The sequence below is a fragment of the Eptatretus burgeri genome, chromosome 6, assembly GCF_056783735.1.
Source record: "Eptatretus burgeri isolate ZD-2024b chromosome 6, Ebu_testis_v1, whole genome shotgun sequence".
Lineage (NCBI taxonomy): Eukaryota > Metazoa > Chordata > Myxini > Myxiniformes > Myxinidae > Eptatretus > Eptatretus burgeri.
The window spans coordinates 49,392,355-49,413,236 of record NC_140966.1 but is presented as its reverse complement, the minus strand read 5'-3'; the positions used below and the strand labels follow the sequence as shown (position 1 = coordinate 49,413,236).

The 20,882-nt window shown below is 47.2% G+C and overlaps 1 protein-coding gene across 3 annotated transcripts in view; it reads left to right on the top strand.

Moving 5' to 3' along the window:
- Positions 1-1,096: 1,096 nt before the first annotated feature.
- LOC147024736 (glycine receptor subunit alpha-2-like) overlaps positions 1,097-20,882 on the top strand; it is a 112,523-nt gene continuing 92,737 nt past the window's right edge. The window contains exons 1-2 of one of the 3 annotated variants that reach the window (XM_085884944.1): positions 1,098-1,313; positions 1,683-1,822. In XM_085884944.1, the coding sequence (XP_085741070.1) occupies positions 1,267-1,313; positions 1,683-1,822 (187 nt within the window). In that variant the 5' untranslated portion in view covers positions 1,098-1,266. Of the gene's footprint in view, positions 1,314-1,682; positions 1,823-20,882 lie in introns of all 3 variants that reach the window. The other 2 variants (XM_085884945.1, XM_085884946.1) reach the window with 2 other exon arrangements.

Below are 20,882 nucleotides of genomic sequence, written 5' to 3'. Positions count from 1 at the left end.
ATAAAATGTGCATAATCCAATATGGATTCGGCAGAGTTTACAATGCTATAAAATGTGCATAATCCAATATGGATTAGGCAGAGTTTACAATGTTATAAAATGTGCATAATCCAATAAGGATTAGGCAGAGTTTACAATGTTATAAAATGTGCATCGTCCAATCTGGATTAGGCAGAGTTTACAATGTAATAAAATGTGCATAATCCAATATGGATTAGGCAGAGTTTACAATGTTATAAAATGTGCATAATCCAATAAGGATTAGGCAGAGTTTACAATATTATAAAATGTGCAAAATCCAATATGGATTAGGCAGAGTTTACAATGTTATAAAATGTGCATAATCCAATATGGATTAGGCAGAGTTTACAATGTTATAAAATGTGCATCGTCCAATCTGGATTAGGCAGAGTTTACAATGTTATAAAATGTGCATAGTCCAATATGGATTAGGCAGAGTTTACAATATTATAAAATGTGCAAAATCCAATATGGATTAGGCAGAGTTTACAATGTTATAAAATGTGCATAATCCAACACGGTGGCAATGCCTTTCAAACTTGTTGCATGATTATAAACGTACTTTCAGATGTCTTAACAGAACAAGATGTGGTCATGACAACAAGCTTTATTGATACCTAGCAAGGGTACCTGGCATTGCTTGGTGCTGTTCTAACCTTGTTGGCATTTTGAAGAAATTAAATTTTGTGTTTTTTTTCATTTTTTGTGTGGATGCCAAAACCACTTTTGAAGACTCACTAAAGAATGAGGTCTTTTCGTATAGATAATGCAGTCGTGGCCAAAAAATACAGTAGTAGTAGCAGTTGTCGTAGTAGTCCATTGTAATTTCCTTGTATGGGATGAATGTTGAAGATATTCACTACTAATCGTTCCATTCAGTGATTACTGACCAATACTCTCACCTGTCTCCAAGGTACTCTCAGTAATGGACACATGACTGTGAAGTAAGCAACGGCTGGAAATTGTTTCGAAAGCTACAACGGCACCTACTCGGTTAGTACAGATTAAACAACGTCTCAACTGTCTCCTGCCCACGTCTATTTATTCCCCAATTCTCCTCCTCTTTCACTCTCTCCTCTCTCACCACCCCCTGTTGCTGCTTTCACAGTCACTCTCCCCAGTTGTGGCACACAGGGAAAGGAAAATGTGGGGGTTGGATTTTATACAATAAATACCCAGCCCTCTCCAACTCCCTTCATTTCTATATAACTGCGACCCAGCTGTCTGTTTATCTCCGAACTTATCATGTATACATCTCTGCCTTATCTCCTGAGCCTTTTGTCTTTGGCAAGGTAAGGGTGTGTGATGTGGTTGGGTGTGCACGCCTGTGTTTTATTTATTTTCAGTGGCAAATTCACTGTTTACTGATATTCATACCGAATGTGTCCTTAACATTGACTTAAACTCGTGTAATTCCATTTGACTATTGCCGAATAACGTTCTACATGGAGGTCTGTGCATGATATTCGTATTGGTTATCACACATCTTTCACTTTGTTCTTACTTGTTGTTCAAATGTTTTTTTTAATATTATTCAAATATTCAGTTTTCCCATTACATCGAGCTCAGTGCATTGAGTGAGGCAAAATATGTGTCGCCGTAGCTGGATAACCTTTTCCCATCTGTTTTGGTTTTTGTTCTCTGTACCTACCAACTTCCAGTCAGGTATGGTTCTTTGCTTGTCCGGCTCTGGCTCAAACAAACAAGAAACTGCACACGACTATCTCCCCATCAGATTTCCTCGACAAGCTAGTTGGTGTCAAATCAAAGTATGATACTCGCATCCGACCTAATTTCAAAGGTATGTTCGATTCATTTTTCAGAATAAAAATAAACCTTTCACCCGAACAACACGCGCATGCTTGGTTTCTAGTCGGGTAACCCAATTTAAATGCAACTCAAAGTTGAGTTATTCCTGGACAATACACGACATCAGATAGCATGGGTTCTTTCCAAAGGATCAATAAACTGAGTGTGTGCTCTTCTTGGACTTCAGATGACAAATACGACTCATCCTAATACAACCAATTCATCTATATTAGGCATGAGGAACCTCTGGCCTGCTTGTCAGATAGAGCCCGCTCAGTATTCTACATATAGCAGTATTCTACATATATATTCAGACATTTTGCTCAGTATTCTACATATAGCTATATGTAGGAAGGGCTAGCAAGACGGTGTGGCGATATGCGGACTTGCCTTTGAGCGGTTAGAATCCTGACCCAGCTATAAACTGTCATACTAGTGTTTCACAGGCAGGGTAATCCATCAACGTACTCCATCCCTCGAATGGACGTTAAACTGGGTGTCCCGTTTGCTCGCATTCGTTGGTGGACATTGAAGACCCCACGATGTCCTTCGCGAAGAGAAAACAGGCTATCACTGCTACCATGAACAAATTACAAATTTCTGCACTTGCAGTCGAGTATCCTGCATCGGAGTGACCACCTGTCTTGGTTGTATTGTGACCCCCAGTGGCCTAGTTCGCGTTCCTGAGTGCAGAATCGTCCAAGGAGGAATAGAAGAATGATCTGGGCATACTAAGTCACACAAAATATATTTCCCAAGAAATGATATAACTTATTTTATCCTCATAAGTTGTATATCACAACATATTCACTGCTATAAGCGATAGCATCAGTTTCAGCAGGAAGTGAACATGAAGATAGGAACGACGAGCTTCACAACCTCACACGAGCTCTGTATCTTAACACAGATCATCATTACCAACTCTACCGCTTTTGTATACTTGAACAACCTACACCGCTTTCAATGCCCAATAATAGCGAAAATACCACTTTTACAAAATAACATGTCTCATCGAAGTTTATGATAGATTTTCATGTTCTGAAGATTTCTGTTGGGCTTCGGGTGTAAATTTGTCAGGGAAACGTGATTATTCTGCTTTAAGTTTGCATAAGTGTCTTAGAATATATAAATTTAATATTAAAAATTACAATATTTCCCAACCAAATGGGAGGGGGGAGACAACCCCCCTCCCAGACCCTCCTTCTCTCCCAAATCCTACCACCCTCCCACTCTCCCAGATTCCCCTCCCAGATCCACCTCCCCTCCCACTCTCCCAAACTCCTCTCCCAGACCCCCCTCCCAGATCCACCTCCCCTCTCACTCTCCCATACTCCTCTCCCAGACCCCCCCTCTCAGAACCACCTCCTCTCCTAAACCCTACCACCCTCCCAGATCCACCTCCCCTCCAAAACCCTACCACCCTCCCACTCTCCCAGACCCCTTTCGCAAATCCCCCTCCCCTCCCAAACCCTCCCACTCTCCCAGATCCCCCTTCCCTCCCAAACCTGACCACCCTCCCACTCTCCCAGACCCCTCTCCCAGATCCCCCTCCCCTCCCAAACCCCACCAAACACTGCCACTCTCCCAGACCCCTCTTCCAGATCTCCTCCCCTCCCAAACCCTCCCCCCCCCAAACTCTCCCAGACCCCTCTCCCAGATCCCCCTCCCCTCAGTCACTTCACACCCTTTATTAGTAACTTTGACATATTGTGAGTGAACAACCTTACAGTTTGAGATAAAAATGATTACGAATAACGAATAAGAATTATTTGGTGTTGTCATTGCCTTCAAGAAAAAGTATGAACAGTATGAGATCTCTGAGTATCCGCTTTCCCAGTGAAATAGGTGAATATTTTGTTTTTAATCATCGGTGGTCGTGGTTGATATGATGGCGAGCATTAAGAAGCAGAAACCTGACTCAGAGTGCCTGCTTTTGTCAAAATGTCGGAATGAATTGTTCCATTACCTATGTGCATATGTTCTGTTTTAAATTACGAATAAATCATGAAGCATATATCAGGCCCACACCAAGTTTAACAAAAGCTGTTATGGCCGTCGGACTAGGAAACGTTCCCCACCTCTGTTCCGATCTAGATCAATGAATACGGTATATATATATATATATATATATATATATATATATATATATATATATATATATATATATATATATATATATATATATATATATATATATGTGTCCATTTGTTTTTTTGTTAATAATAAGAAGACGGTGCTTCCAACCAAAAGTAAAAACTAGATCGACTCCGCTAATTTAAGCAATAAGCAAGAGCAGACCCGGTCTCAGGCAACGTTTTACCCGCGTCACAGCAACCTTCCTCAGGCCAATAAACCCCGAGCCTCGGCACGTGTCCGGTTTTTATTTTGATACGAGCATTCATTTCCGGTCACGTGCTGGTGCTCGAGGTCAAATGGAGGAGTGATTGTTTTATTATTATTCTACAAACCTCAAGCAACATAAACGTCAAATCACATCATCAATGGGCTGCTCTGCTCTTTTTTTTTGTTTTTACTTACACGTTATCTGGTGGTGGTGGTGTGTGTGTGTGTGTGTGTGTGTGTGTGTGTGTGTGTGTGTGTGTGTGTGTGTGTGTGTGTGTGTGTGTGTGTGTGTGTGTGTGTGTGTGTGTGTGTGTGTGTGTGTGTGTGTGTGTGTGTGTGTGTTGTGCTTGTTGTTCAGTTGTTTTTCAGCAAGCTCAGTGTGCTTGTTGTTTTTGTGTTTCTGGGGCACGAACATGACAGGTTTTGTGTCCGGGTTGGATGTGATTCGGTGTGGGTTGTGTGATTGGTCTTCATATTTGCCTTGTTAGTTGACCAAGTGAGTTGCACCTTAAAATGCCTTAGATAAGTGGGGGAGCTTAATTTTTAAGTTAAACCACTGATTACATACAGGTGAAACCTTTTACACCTGTTTTTTTTTGTTTTTTTTACCTTTCAAACAAATAATTTACTCCTGAATTGATTTAGGGTTAATTAGGTAAAGGGTTTGAATACTTATGTAACTGAGAATGATCTGATTTTCTCTGTTAATCTAACTTATTCACATTTTATGTGCATTTTTTTTTGGCTTTATCACTTTGGAATAGTTTATGAAGACTCGATATATTAAGTTTGATTTGAAAGCATCATGAAACAAACTCAGGTGGCATCAAAATGTGAAAACTTTGGAGGGGGGTGAATACTTTAGCAGGTCACTGTAGACATCCTTATTCGCAAAATTATTTTATCGAACGAAACGTTCGCATCGATAAAGGATTATCCTTTTAATGTCGATAAAGTGCCTTCTTTCTGATTTAATATGATTCCCGAGCTGCATATTTTTCAACGTATGTCCACGAAGGTCAGTATGAAAGCAATGTCTTATTTTATGTCTCACTAAATATAATCACAATGAAAATTACAGGGAATATGTTCGTGTATAGGGTAAATATGACGTTATTTTTTCACATTGTCTACGTCAACTGCAATGCACTTTATGAGCTCATCAATCTGACTTTTGTTTTCTGGTGTCGCTACAGTTGCAGGCCGACCACTTTGAGGCTTGTTCTCGATATCAATTTTCCTGTTCTTGAAACGTTTTGCTTATTGTCTACCAATGCTCACATCAATAGTAGAGTCGCTGTACACATACTTTTATATGCCGATGAATAATCACCTAAAGGAACCTCTTCCGCAGTGATAAATTCAATTCCTGTTTTCTGCTTCGTATGAACATCTAACGGGGCCGTCATTATGAAAGTTTGGAGTGATGTGATATCATGACCGATATCAGTGCGGCTCAACTTAAAATGAGCGTGCCGCTCAACAGGAGATTGAAAAAAAGCTTTTATTGTGATATTGTGTCGCATGCATACGATGCTTTGGTGACAAACCGAAAAAGAAGAGGCTTTACTTTCTCACCGACCCACATATTTATATATTTACAAATATAAAAACCTGTCAAAATGACGGGTTGGAGTTATTTTATTAAACTGGAAGATATGATGTTTCGTAGCAGGAAGCGTGATTTTAAAACACTACATGTACAAAAGTGACCCCATTTTATTTATGTTATGGGATGTTTCGTTTCGACAGTACAGCCTCGTGAGTGTGCCAATGTCTGAAGCCTCGGCCTAGCGTCAGATGTGCTTATATCTTCTTAATTTATTAGACATCCAACGGATGTAAATTAACACTCGTTTTACTCTGCGCGTTTCGCACATCACGTGCATGGAATTTCACCTCCCTTGACTTGTGTTTATTGTTACTTTTAAACGCTTCTGTGCATTGCCCATGAGGCCCGGTTGCAGGTCACTGTCTACAATTCCAATAGAAGAGACGTAATTACTCTCTCATGGAAAAATTTTTTGAGCCTTTTTATCCTCAAAAATCGACCACAGTAAACACACAGTCGTGTTAAAAGGTTGGCCTTTGGATCCCTACTCAAATCATCCTCATGAAGGAGGACATACAAATACATAAACACACAGATTCACACATACACTGTTTTATATTACTAGATTCTATTTTTTGTCAAGCTGGCTGCTTAGTCAGGTGGTTAAAGTTATTTATATTCTCATGGTTGTTCACTCTCTCCAAACTGTGCTTGGCAAACATGCTGAGTCTGCCAAACACCCCTCAACATGAGTTGCAGGAGGTCTTTGTCCTGCATTCGAATGGATTAGGTTGAAAGGAGAAGGGAAGAGATGTTTGGCATACTCAGCGTGTTTACCAAGTGCAATGCTTTTCAGTAAATATTCTTGATGAGTGTGGAACAGTGATCCACCATGATGACAGTACGCCTTGCATCATCCAATATGGTAAAAACACACTTGTTATATATAATGCAGATTCATTACAAAATGACTATTTTACAACATTTAAAATATCAACAGTAGAATTACAATTACAACACTGGAATTTTACCTCTTCATTTTGAATAATCCAGAAGTTTAACAAAACTCAAATGCTGTGACTTTTAAATGGAAATGTGTGCATGTTTTAAGTGATAGAGGAAAGTGCTTTGCAAGATAATGCTGAACAGAATGTAAAAGGTTGTTGACGGTACCATAAGAAAGAAACAAGTTGAGTTCAGGAGAAACAGGGGATGCAGGGATAAAATCTTCACTCGAAAACCAATAAGAGAACCATTCAAAGAATGGAAACCTTTACCTATCGTTCATTGACTTTGAAAAGGTGTTTGAAAAAGTGTGGATAGAGAGGCAATATGGAAGATACCAAGACTATCTGGAGTACCGGGTAAATTTGTACGGATGATAAAGAGTACCAACAATGGATACAAATGCAGTGTAATTTGGAACAGTAAGTTGTCATCCGAATTTGAAGTTACAACAAAGAGTGAGACAAGGTTGTACTGTATGTTGTTTCCATTACCGTTTTAAATGGTATTGAACGAAAACAACTTATCGCAGAAAAACAACTGAGTTGAGAAGGTACGGAATGCCTTGGAGGAACTAATTTGAATAGAGAGAGAGGAACTGTGCTTTGCAGCTGACATCTGCTTGATGCCACAATCGTTACATAGCATGCAGGAGAGGGTAAGTAGGCTACGGGAGTATGTGGTGCAGGGTGGAGCTGAAAATTAACATAGCCAAAACAGAGAGCATGAACATACATGCTGCACACCAACAATGACATCCTGTGTAACAATTCATCAATCAGAGGTTGACAAGTTTACTTATCAGGGGTCCATGGTTACCAGAGGGGGAGATGCAGATGTACTACAATGGGAACACAAGGCAAGGGGTGCATTCATGAGACTGAAGGAAATTTGGAAGTCAAAGAAGTGTAACACCAAAACTAAACTGAGTTGAGGATCTTTGACAGCAATGTGAAGTCGGTCCTCCGATTTGGATGTGAATCTCAGAAAATCACCAAATAATAGCAAGGAAACTGGAGTCTTTCATCTACAACAGCCGTAAGAAAATATTGAATCTTCTGGTCTGACATGGCTCGTAAAAAAATATGTTGAAAGGTTAACAGGGAGAAAAAACAACATAGAAGGTATAAAAATTAGGAGATGGAGATGAATTGGTCAAGTGTTACGTATTGAGGATCAAGATATACCAAAAAGAGGAATATGCTAGGCACCTGATGGGAGGAGACGAGTTGGATGGCAAGAGAGACCTGGCGACACACCATTGAAAAGGAAATGAACGGAATGAAGGTCACCTGGAGTAAAATCAGAATTTGCGCCCAAGACCAACAAAAGTGGCAAAGGTTCACAAGAAGCTCCATATGCCAGGCAGTGTGATTGGATAATAAGCAAGCACACACTTTTTTATTCAGTTTGTGATCCAGTATTCACATTATAAAATTACTGACTGTCTTGGTGATAGTCAAGGATATTTAACAATGAATTTTTGTTACATGTTTAGGTGATGCAGCTCATTTGCTAACCAGTCTCCCATCAGGCAAAGCATGGGAGTGTCATTGGGAGAGGTTGATTTGTTTGGGGAGGAGGTTGAGGGGAGGAGGAAGGCGGAGATCTTTGTAACAGCTTCCATTATCGCAACAACATTTACACATAATGGGCCAGGACAATGGGAAGAAAATAGGGGGCTAGTAATTTTAGGGGGGTAGAGTTAGAGAGGGGAAAGGGGGGTTCTTTATATCAGACTCTGGCTATTCATGTCAGGCATATGAGCCACAGTGCTCCCAAACATGGTTTGCATAATGGGAGCGCTATGGGGGATTTATGATGAAAAAACAAAAAATCAAGCTTTTACCTTTTATATAATTTTCAATTTCAGGAGGTTTGGAATAGGGGGTGGGAGGATCACTGTACTGGCTTGAGCAATTGTCACCAAATTCCTTCGGGATAGTGTAGGCTCCATGGAGGGTTAAGTGATGAAAAATAAAAGAAGTTAATATTAGCTTTCATAGATTTTTGAGATTTAAGGGTGGGATGTGGAATTAGGGAAAGGGTAGTCTATTTAACTGCTTTAATGTGATCAACTTGTCAAGGATGTGTAGACCCCCATGGAGAGTGGAATGGTGGAGGGCACACGGTTCCTGAAGGGGTGGAGTTTTTGAAAAGGGGATATGGGTTAGTCGTGTTTATTGCCTTGAGAACAGTTGAGGCATCGCTTGTGGACCCCCCACAGCACTTGGTACTTGTTCCTAACTCAGAGTACTGTATTTGGTGCCATCACAGTCATCTATTTCTCGCATTGTAGTTGAGGGAAATGAAGGTAGCAGGGTTTGCATAAACCTAATAAATAATTTTGCAAATACGCAAACGTGGTTCATCTTCAATGATCTGCTGAAAGTAAACACCATGATTGATGGCACAGGCTCTAGATAAGTTTTGATTGCAGATGATGTAACTTCAGAGATTTCTCAATATAGTTTAGCACTGACAGTAAGTTCTGTATTTACAAAACTCAGAGTACAAAGCACTCATTATTGCTCTTTCATCATTCATTTGGGAAACAACAATAGAAGGACAGAAAATTAAGCATTTCAATTGTACACGATCTGTTAACCACTGAGTTTCCAAGGCATGTGTTTGCTTCCCCAGTGAATGCACAGATGTTACAAACCACCCTCGTTATTGCACATCCATTCCACCATATTTTATACGCCATCTTACATTGGGTGTAATTCATTTAGAATGGAAAACTCGATCACATTTGTTTTAAAGATTGGCAACGCCTTTAAATAAATAGAATGCACATCATCTTTTGCAGCCTATAATTATCTCATTTGTTTCCATAGTGACAGTTGTCGGTTGATAATTTCACCAATGGAGCTCAGGGCTGGGAGATAAGAGGAACTTGACTTGATTGCTTTATATACAATCACGTGACCAATAAAGATTGAATAATGATAATTTTTTAATCCAAAGAGGCCTTTTTGGGCTGATGTCATGGTCAAATATAATCAGGAAACAAAACCAGAAGTCATTTCTTGTCTTATCCCTAATGATGAAAAGTGTGTTTCACTTTTCACCAGGTACAGCATCAACAATGTCTTTTGCAAATAAATATGTTCTTTTTCTCTCTTATCATGGTGCTATCCACAGGTTTTTGTCCCTTTTCTATGTCGAGAAAAAATTTCAGTCACAAATATGATGATAATTGATGTTTGTTATTGAAGGTTGTTCCCTCTTAAAAATGCTTTCAAGCAAAATCAAGATAACACGAGTGATGTAGTTGTTTTAAAAATTGGCTGTATTAAACAAGAGAGATTTGACTGAGGATTGGTTCGAACAGTTAATGCTAAAGAGGAATATTTTTTTTTATTGAAAACACAAAGATGGAAGTCAAAAGGCACAAAAATGTAAAATGAGCAAATTTAAAACACTCGTTCGCATATCAAGAGGATGAAGGGTAAAGTGACAGACATATGTAAGACAAAGCTATTTTGCTCATCATACCCAATGTCACAATGAAAATCTCATTGTTTATGTCATGAAAACAATCTGATTATGCGTCGGTAATAACATTATTCTTAGTGCACGAAACATCTACATTCAATTTCACTCCTGTTATATATATATATATATATATATATATATATATATATATATATATATATATATATATATATATATATATATATATATATATATATATATATATATATATATATTGTTGCGGATTCGCGCCCGCCGGCGTGCGAACGGCCACGTAACTCGAATCGCGGCACGTCGCCCACCGGACGGACAATCCAGTCGTGACCCTCTCGGACTAACGCTGGGAACCAGTCACGGGTGGACCTTTCGGTCTCACCGCGATCGAGCCAATCGGCCCCCGCGTGGGATAGGGTTGCTCGCCAAATTCGACCTACCTAAGTACCCACACGGAGGGTAGACCGGGCGATCGCACCTCGCCGCAGGTCGACTTCGGACACAGGCCACTTAAGCGACCCGTTCCGTACTATCGGGATAACCGAGCGGTGTTATTCGTCGGCCTCGATGGTTCGATTAATTATCGGGCGTCTTAGCCCAGGACCAACCCTTTACGTGAAGCAAGATGGGGATTCAATGAAAGAAATGACGAAGCGAAGCGGGAAAACGGTTCAACATAAAGCACATTTATTCGCGATGAACGGAAAGCACACATATACAATTCCACCAAAAGCACATAGAAAAGGAAAAGAAACACAATGCAATTTTACACAAAAAGCAAATGTAAAAGCGGAGACACAATGCAGAGCTATCCGACTACCGAGCACACGGCAACACTTATACAATTCTACTTCACAGACGGCGCCGACAACACATACCCAAAACCAAGAAAAAGAACACCCTCAAGGATGAGGCGGGCCTGGGGCCGAGACCGGGTCGGGCCTACCCGTCTGATGATGAGGCGCGAAGTGGCGATGTTGCCCCAACTCCGCGGGCCTCGCGGACAGTGTCTGGTAGGGGGTGGGAAAAGGGGCCCCCTGTTGTCGCACTATCTCAGCGCGGGGGGGGGGGAAACAGGAGGGGGTTGCTGATGCTCGGGGTAAGGAGGATTTTTACTCTGTCTCGGGTCCCGCGACGAGCGTCTCCACCTCGACCAGGTCGCGCCGTCGGCCTCCCGCCTTCAGCTCCCGGCACCGACGCGAGCACCCCCTCGTCCGTCTTCGCCGCCGCCGCCTCTCCACAGCTCCGTCCTCTTCGCTCCGACTCCGCGAACTCCCAACTGCATTTTCTCCAACGCACACCACGACGACCGGACTCTTCCTCCTACCAACTTCCCAACTGCACTCAACTCCAACGCACACGACGACACTTTTCTGACGAACGCAGCCGCTTATATAAGCCCCGTGGCTTCGCCTTTGACCCCCTGCCTTCGACCTTTCACCTCGCTCCCCATTGGCCCGAGAAAAAGTGGGCGTGAATGCTTTTTGATCCATGAATTTGCATATAGCGACCGCCCTCCAACGCCCTGGAGGCGGGGCCAAATCGCCCCTCGCTCACCGATTGGACGGAACAAAAGTGGGCGTGAGTCGTTTTTGATCCGTTTTTCTGCGGAAAGTCCGTGATGTTTTGTACACGCTGTTCGGTGCACGCCCTGCACGAGTCCAATACCGGTACCCACAAGCGGCGCAAGAACGGTGGCGATGCGACGGTTGCGAGGTGTGACGGTAAAGGTCGTGGCTGTTGTGGTGAAGCGGCGTTGTGGTGGGTGGTTGATGTGATGACTGTTGAGACGTGGTTGGTGGTGGTAATAATGGCGGTTGGTCCAAAATAAAGATAGTAAAAGAAAAACGGCTATCCTGAAGAGTCACAGCACGCATGAATGACATTTATTCCCTCTAGACAACGGGTTTGGGCCTAACTACACATACACTTACCGAGATATCTCACCTAAGGGACCTGAATGGTGGTTTGCGAATTTGGTCAACCACAACAATATATATATATATATATATATATATATATATATATATATATATATATATATATATATATATATATATATATATATTGTTGCGGATTCGCGCCCGCCGGCGTGCGAACGGCCACGTAACTCGAATCGCGGCACGTCGCCCACCGGACGGACAATCCCGTCGTGACCCTCTCGGACTAACGCCGGGAACTAGTCATGGGTGGGCCTTTCGGCCTCACCACGATCGTGCCAATCGGCCCCCCGCGTGGGATAGGGTTGCTCGCCAAATTCGACCTACCTAAGTACCCACACGGAGGGTAGACCGGGCGATCGCACCTCGCCGCAGGTCGACTTCGGACACGGGCCACTTTAAGCGACCCGTTCCGTACTATCGGGATAACCGAGCGGTGTTATCGTCAACCCCGACGGTTCGATTAATTATCGGGCGTTTTAGCCCACGACCAACCCTTTACGTGAAGTAAGATGGAGATTCAATAAAGGAAAAGACGAAGCGAAACGGGAAAAACAGTTCAACATAAAGCACATTTATTTCGGATGGCACACGGATAGCACACATATACAATTATACACCAAAAGCAAATGTAAAAGAAGAAACACCACAATAATGCACAAAAAGCAAATGTAAAAGTGAAACACAATGCAGATCTACCACCGACTACCGAGCACACGGCAACACTTATACAGTTTTACTTCACAGACGGCGCCGACAACATATATACTCAAAGCAAAAGAAAAAGGGACCACCCTCCACTATGAGGGGGCAGACGGGCCTGGGGCCGAGACCGCGTCGAGCCTACCCGTCTGGTGATGAGCCGCAAGATGGCGGTGGCGCCCCGACTCCGCGGGCCTCGTGGACAGTGTCTGGAATGAGGTGGGAACGGGGCCCCCTTCTCACACTATCTCAGCGCGGGGGGAAACAGGAGGGGGTTGTTGATGCTCGGGGGGATGAGGATATCTCGCTGGCTTGGGTCCCGCGACGAGCGTCTCCACCGCGACCTCAGTCGCGTTACCGGCCTCCCCTCTCCGCAGCTCCCCGACTCTGTCACGAGCACCCTCTCGACTGCCTTCGCCGCCGCCACCTCTCCAACTCTCCACTCTCCACTCTCCACTCTTCTCAGCTCCGTCCAACTGCTTTCTCTGACTCTTCTCTTCTCAACTCTCCTTGACTGACTCAACTTGACTCCGACTCTTCCCAACTCAACTGCCTTTTTGGCGAGCGAATGCGGCCCTTTATAGCCCCCCGTGGCTTCGCTCTTTCACCTTCGACTCTTTACCTCTGGCTGGCTCCCCATTGGACAGAGGAAAAGTGGGCGTGAATGCTTTTTGATCCACGAATCTGCATATAGCGATTATACTCCGACGCACCTGGAGGCGGGGCCAAATCGCCCCACGCTCGCCGATAGGACAGAACAGAAGTGGGCGTGAATCGTTTTTGATCCGATTTCTTCGGAAAGGCTGGTGTTTTTGCACCCGCTGCTCGGTGCGCGCCCTGCACAAGTCCAGGATCGGCGCCCACAAGCGGCGCGGGAATGGCGGTGATGCGATGGTTGCGAGAGCGAGATGTGACGGCAAGGGTCGTGGCTGTTGTTGTGAAGCGGCGTTGCGGTTGGTGGTTGTTGTGTGATGGCTGTTGAGACGTGGTAGTAATGGCGGCTGGTCCAAAATAAAGATACTAAAAGAAAAACGGCTATCTAAAAGGGTCGCAGCCCACATGAATGACATTTATTCCCTCTAAACAACGGGTTTGGGCCGAACTACACATATACTTACAGAGATATCTCACCTAAGGGACCTGAATGGTGGTTTGCGAATTTCGTCAACCACAACACTACCCCCTCCCCTTTTTACAGACTCGTCCCGAGTCGTCAAATTTTCGTGTGCCATCATGTGTAGTTTTCCCCTAGTACATTTTACCTACGGATCCCTGAGTGCGACATTCATGGTATTCGTGTCCCCAAAATAAATAACCTGAGGGCTGAGTAACTACCTAAACAAACTCACTCACACGGACGACTTAAATAAAATTGCCGGCGCTAAGACAGACATGCCGGGGGCGCACTCATATGTACAGTACATCTTAACCTTAACTTACAAATTTTACACTAAACCATGGCCCAGGATCAATGAACTCTGCAAAAAGAAAGCAGTTAGCAGGGAGCCGGGCTGCTCGCATGCAGTCTCTGGCTCAAACAATGCAGGTGACAGGGAACGTGGCCGGCTGCTCACACGCAGTCCAAGGCCTTCCCTTTTGAAACTGAACGCAGTGAAAAACGGTGCATGGGCTGCACAAACGCAGTCTCCGTGCCAGCTCAAGTGGCACACGCAATGAACACAACGAATGGATGGATGAATGGATGGACGCAAACACGGTGAACGGGCCGCCACTGCAGGCCCGTGTTGTAGCTGCCAACAGGGCAGTTCTCGCAGCTTGCAAACTGTTGCTTTCTGATCCTGGCACACATGGCAATGAACAAGGGGGGGGGGCAAAGCAAAAATTGAACGGGGCTGGTGAACAGGGGCAGTGGGCATGGCATGGCAAAGGTGAGCAGGCAACACAGCCTGCAGAATAAGGCCGCTGCAGGCAAACACAGCCGGCAGACGATCTGGCCGGCACAGGCCTTGCAGAAAACAGCTGCAGACGATCCGGCCGGCACAGGCCTTGCAGCAAAACAACAGCTGCCGATGAAGTGGGCCGGCCTTTGCCTTGCAGCAACGCAGCCAGCAGATGAAGCTGGCCAGCCTTTGCCGTTCACTGGAGGTTGGTGGAGGGAGTGCGGTGGTGCTGGCCACTCGGAAGGCGGGCTCGGACCTACCCTGCGGTCTCCCTCCCAACCTATCGCCTTTGCCTGTCACTGTCTATACCCACTCCCTTAATTTGTCAAACCCCAATTTAGCCCCAACTTATTTTCTTTTTTTACTTCCCCACTATAAATCGTCCCCTAACCCCCTGTACTGTCCTTGTTCAGCTAACCTATCCTGTCACCTAGCCTACTCCCAACCCCTACGTTCCCTTCCCGGAGGGGAACAAGGGAGAGCTAGCGTCCTGTGTCGATGCCCAACAAAGCCTCAGAATGGCCTCCCCAGAGTTCAGCGATCTATAACACAAAGTGGGTCCAGCGGCCCACAACGATAGCGAGGGGATGGATGGTGCGGAGGGGTACATCTCCTAATCTACCCAAACCATTTAACTGTTAAACTACCCCGGGGCTTTCAACAAGCGCCTCTCGCTTAAACTATTGGTTCTATAAACCCAGATTCCCGTCGCCTGTGTTGGTGTCCTTACAATTTCGGGCCTCGCCCCCCAATTTTCTCTCCGTGCCCTCACACGGTCTCATGGCTGGGAAACGTGGCTCCCTTTGGCAGGCACGACCCTCTGACGAATCTCCAGCTATGACACCCCCGGGCACTACACTGCCTCCGAGCCTACCAGCTCCCTAACACCGGGGAGTGCCCCCCATGGCACCTCCCCTGAAACGCACACGTGGCAGGCTGGCTTCCCAGGCCCCTTTCCGAGGGTCACCCGTGCCCACAACACTGCCCACGCGGCTAATGGCGCCCCGGGCCCCCGCACCAAGCAGGCGCACCCGTGCCCACTACGCTATCCCAGCCCCCCATGGGCCCTTGGCCTACTACGGCCGACTAGCCTGGTGCCCGGGTTACCCACTCAGCGATACTCACCTTTTGCAGCCACGCTCCCAGCCCGTCAACAGGGCTCCTGCACCCCTCCAAACGGGTTTTGAGCCTACACTCCCACCAACAACAAAACAACCTCCATTTTTGTTAATTTGACTAACCCAGCTAACTCACTCTACACTGACCCCGGGGTCCCTTGGGCGGGAGTCACTCCTCCCCCCAATCACTCATCGCACCATGCATTCCAGACTCGCTCCATTCACACAGACCCGCTGGCCTCACTCACTCACCAAGCACATGCTTCAACTTCACTCACCAACAACTCTTCAACACATTCACCGCTGAACTCTGCCATCCTTCTAACTACATCCCCAAACTAACTCGTGCTCCCACGTCATCCCTTAAACTACAGCACGTTCCTTTTAACACTACGTAGCTAAACTACGTCCCCTCTACACATTCACAAGTCTGTCACTGTTCTCAAATGTCCCAAAAATTATTTACCCAACCTACATCTGGCTACAATCCCTCTAACTAATCCATTCCACGGGCCCCATGAGGACTTACCCCTGCCCCATGGAGCCGGTCTAGCTATGCTAACCCTTCCCCCTAACTAGTTTCCATCCTGTGCCCTGGTAAGGGGGTCTTCCACCCCTTGCCCGGGAATCCTGTGCACCCGAAAGTGAGGCTTGCTTTTTTTTTTTTCACATGCGCAGCACCAGCGCGGCAACTCACAGCTCGCGCACTTTGCACCTGCCCGTGACGTCATGCAGCTGCACGTGTTCCTCGTCCCTCCTTGGACGGTACCATCCGGCAGGGATACCCCTCCTGCCGGATTCCAACCCCGCGTGCAGCCATGACGTCACCGTGCGCATAAAAAAAAACACAAGCCCCACGTCTCGAGGGGTTCCCCACGCGAACACATGTGCTTCGCCCGTTGGAGCTTAACACACACGATCGCGTGGAGAACCCGTCCGGTCCAAATCCGTAATCTGCCTAAACTTTGTCCGTCCGCGGGATCGGCAAATCCACCGCATGCGTTTCCGGACCGGGACTTCACTCTCGCAAGCGAGCACGTGGGGGCCTCGTGAGTTGCACAGCACGGACCTCGTGCTCACTGCTGGGTGAACCCGGCACGGTCCCCGAAACAACTACAGCCGCTACTCGGTTTTCTTTCTTCTGTCGCCGTCGTCGTCGCCATTCGACACACGCACTCCCGCGTGTTACGACGCTAACACACCTCACCATTAAACTCACACCGGGAGACGCGGCTGCATGTTCATACATGCCGACCAACATCTCCCTTACACACAGCGACCTTGCACATGCTGTCTCTCTCACACTCGGCCGCTCACTCACGCATGCCATTTCCCTTGCACACATGGCTCCACTCACTCGCGGCCTTCCACTCACTCGTGCCATTTCCCTCACACAAACCATACCACTCACACACGCGGGGGCACTCGCCCGCGGTGCCTCACTCATACTGGCCGTTTCACTCACACACACGGCGACACTCACACACGGTGCCTCATCCACACACGGCATGCTGGGAAGCACGCCCTTTGGCACACTTGCCACTACACCACTCACACACGCGGGGGCACTCGCCCGCGGTGTCTCACTCACACATTGTGCCTCACTCACACACGCGGGGGCACTCGCCCGCGGTGTCTCATCCACACACGGCGTGCTGGGAAGCACACACTCCGGCACACTCGCCACCACACCACTCACACACGGGGACGCACTCACACTTTGCACCACACACACCGGGACAACCACACTGGGGATTCGTGTCCCCACAAGAATCTCCGGGGCCTCTATACCCCCCAAGCTCTCCATGCACCTGTCCACAGCACTCCTCCCCTCGACCTCGCAAAGCACGACCGAACTCACCTGGTCGTGACTCGCCTCAAGGGGGCATACTCCCTCCCCTCGTTCCTGGAGGAGGCCATCCAACTGCTCCCACCGGGTCTCTACCCAGTCCGCGAGCTCACCCCCATTATCCTCCACTACCGCCGTGTGTGTGTGCGTCTCTATCCCCGTCTTCATCGTGTAGTCTTCCCTCTATCGTTCCCATCTCCCGTGTCTCTGCCAACTCAGTCACCTCTTCACCCTTTACCTCCCTTGTCTCAACTATTATTTCCGTCTCTTCCCTTGTTATCTCCGTCGTGCACGTCTCCGTCACCCCAATTAGTTTGTCCCTCTCGGTTACTGTCACTTTTTCCGTCACGACCCTCGCCCAACACGTCCCCCGAATTATTTTTTCCTTACCCGCCTCCACCGCGGGCCCGACAGCCATTGCACTCCCTCCCAGCTCGTTCGCTCCCACACGTGGCGTCGCCATTTTGAGCTCCCCGGTTACTGCCTTCATGCCCGCCTGCAGGCTTCGGCCCATGTTCCGCGTCTCACCCCGCAGCTCTTTCATTTCTTCCTTCATTTGCTGTGTATTCGCATCCATCTTTTCGTTCATTTGTTGTGTATTCGCATCCATCTTTTCGTTCATTTGTTGTGTATTCGCATCCATTTTTTCGTTCATGCCTTTTATTTCGTTTTTCATTTCATTTGTGTTTGTATCCATCCTCGCTGTCATTGCCGCCAGCATGGCGCATAGCTGGGCCATGTCGGGTGCGCTTGGGTGAGCCGTTTCGGCAAGGATCGGGGGGTTTTGGTGGAGAGGGGGAGGGGAGGTGTCATACACCGCGGCCGCCGCCGCACCTATTTCGGGCTCTGGGTTCAGTTGGGGGAGTTCGTGTTCCTGCACAACCAACATTTCCTGCACGGGGTTTTCATCCTGGACCATGGATTCTACACATTCTACATCCATTTCTAATACCCCCGGCTCCCGCTCGCCTTGAGACGCCATCTTATTTCTCGTAAAAGGTTAATTTGAATCGCTCGTAATTTGGAGGGAATCGGGGGTCGCTCCTCTCACCCCTGGACCGATTCCCGTGAATTTAGCTGGAGACAGGAGAGCCCGTTTTCCCGTTCTCCGATACCAGTGCCGCGAGGAGGGCGATGAGTTTATATCGCACGACCTGACACCAGTGTTGCGGATTCGCGCCCGCCGGCGTGCGAACGGCCACGTAACTCGAATCGCGGCACGTCGCCCACCGGACGGACAATCCCGTCGTGACCCTCTCGGACTAACGCCGGGAACTAGTCACGGGTGGGCCTTTCGGCCTCACCACGATCGTGCCAATCGGCCCCCCCGCGTGGGATCGGGTTGCTCGCCAAATTCGACCTACCTAAGTACCCACACGGAGGGTAGACCGGGCGATCGCACCTCGCCGCAGGTCGACTTCGGACACGGGCCACTTTAAGCGACCCGTTCCGTACTATCGGGATAACCGAGCGGTGTTATCATCAACCCCGACGGTTCGATTAATTATCGGGCGTTTTAGCCCACGACCAACCCTTTACGTGAAGTAAGATGGAGATTCAATAAAGGAAAAGACAAAGCGAAACGGGAAAAACAGTTCAACATAAAGCACATTTATTTCGCGATGGCACACGGATAGCACACATATACAATTATACACCAAAAGCAAATTTAAAAGAAGAAACACCACAATAATGCACAAAAAGCAAATGTAAAAGTGAAACACAATGCAGATCTACCACCGACTACCGAGCACACGGCAACACTTATACAGTTTTACTTCACAGATGGCGCCGACAACACATATATTCAAAGCAAAAGAAAAAGGGACCACCCTCCACTATGAGGGGGCAGACGGGCCTGGGGCCGAGACCGCGTCGAGCCTACCCGTCTGGTGATGAGCCGCAAGATGGCGGTTGCGCCCCGACTCCGCGGGCCTCGCGGACAGTGTCTAGAATGGGGTGGGAACGGGGCCCCCTTCTCACACTATCTCAGTGCGGGGGGAAACAGGAGGGGGTTGTTGATGCTCGGGGGGATGAGGATATCTCGCTGGCTTGGGTCCCGCGACGAGCGTCTCCACCGCGACCTCGGTCGCGTTAACGGCCTCCCCTCTCCGCAGCTCCCCGACTCTGTCACGAGCGCCCTCTCGACTGCCTTCGCCACCGCCACCTCTCCAACTCTCCACTCTCCACTCTCCACTCTCCACTCTTCTCAGCTCCGTCCAACTGCTTTCTCTGACTCTTCTCTTCTCAACTCTCCTTGACTGACTCAACTTGACTCCGACTCTTCCCAACTCAACTGCCTTTTTGGCGAGCGAACGCGGCTCTTTATAGCCCCCCGTGGCTTCGCTCTTTCACCTTCGACCCTTTACCTCTGGCTGGCTCCCCATTGGACAGAGGAAAAGTGGGCGTGAATGCTTTTTGATCCACGAATCTGCATATAGCGATTATACTCCGACGCACCTGGAGGCGGGGCCAAATCGCCCCACGCTCGCCGATAGGACGGAACAGAAGTGGGCGTGAATCGTTTTTGATCCGATTTCTTCGGAAAGGCTGGTGTTTTTGCACCCGCTGCTCGGTGCGCGCCCTGCACAAGTCCAGGATCGGCGCCCACAAGCGGCGCGGGAATGGCGGTGATGCGATGGTTGCGAGAGCGAGATGTGACGGCAAGGGTCGTGGCTGTTGTTGTGAAGCGGCGTTGCGGTTGGTGGTTGTTGTGTGATGGCTGTTGAGACGTGGTAGTAATGGCGGCTGGTCCAAAATAAAGATAGTAAAAGAAAAACTGCTATCCTGAAGGGTCGCAGCCCGAATGAATGACATTTATTCCCTCTAAACAACGGGTTTGGGCCGAACTACACATATACTTACAGAGATATCTCACCTAAGGGACCTGAATGGTGGTTTGCGAATTTCGTCAACCACAACAATATATATATATATATATATATATATATATATATATATATATATATATATATATATATATATATATATATATATATATATTGTTGCGGATTCGCGCCCGCCGGCGTGCGAGCGGCCACGTAACTCAAATCGCGGCACGTCGCCCACCGGACGGACAATCCCGTCGTGACCCTCTCGGACTAACGCCGGGAACTAGTCACGGGTGGGCCTTTCGGCCTCACCACGATCATGCCAATCGGCCCCCCC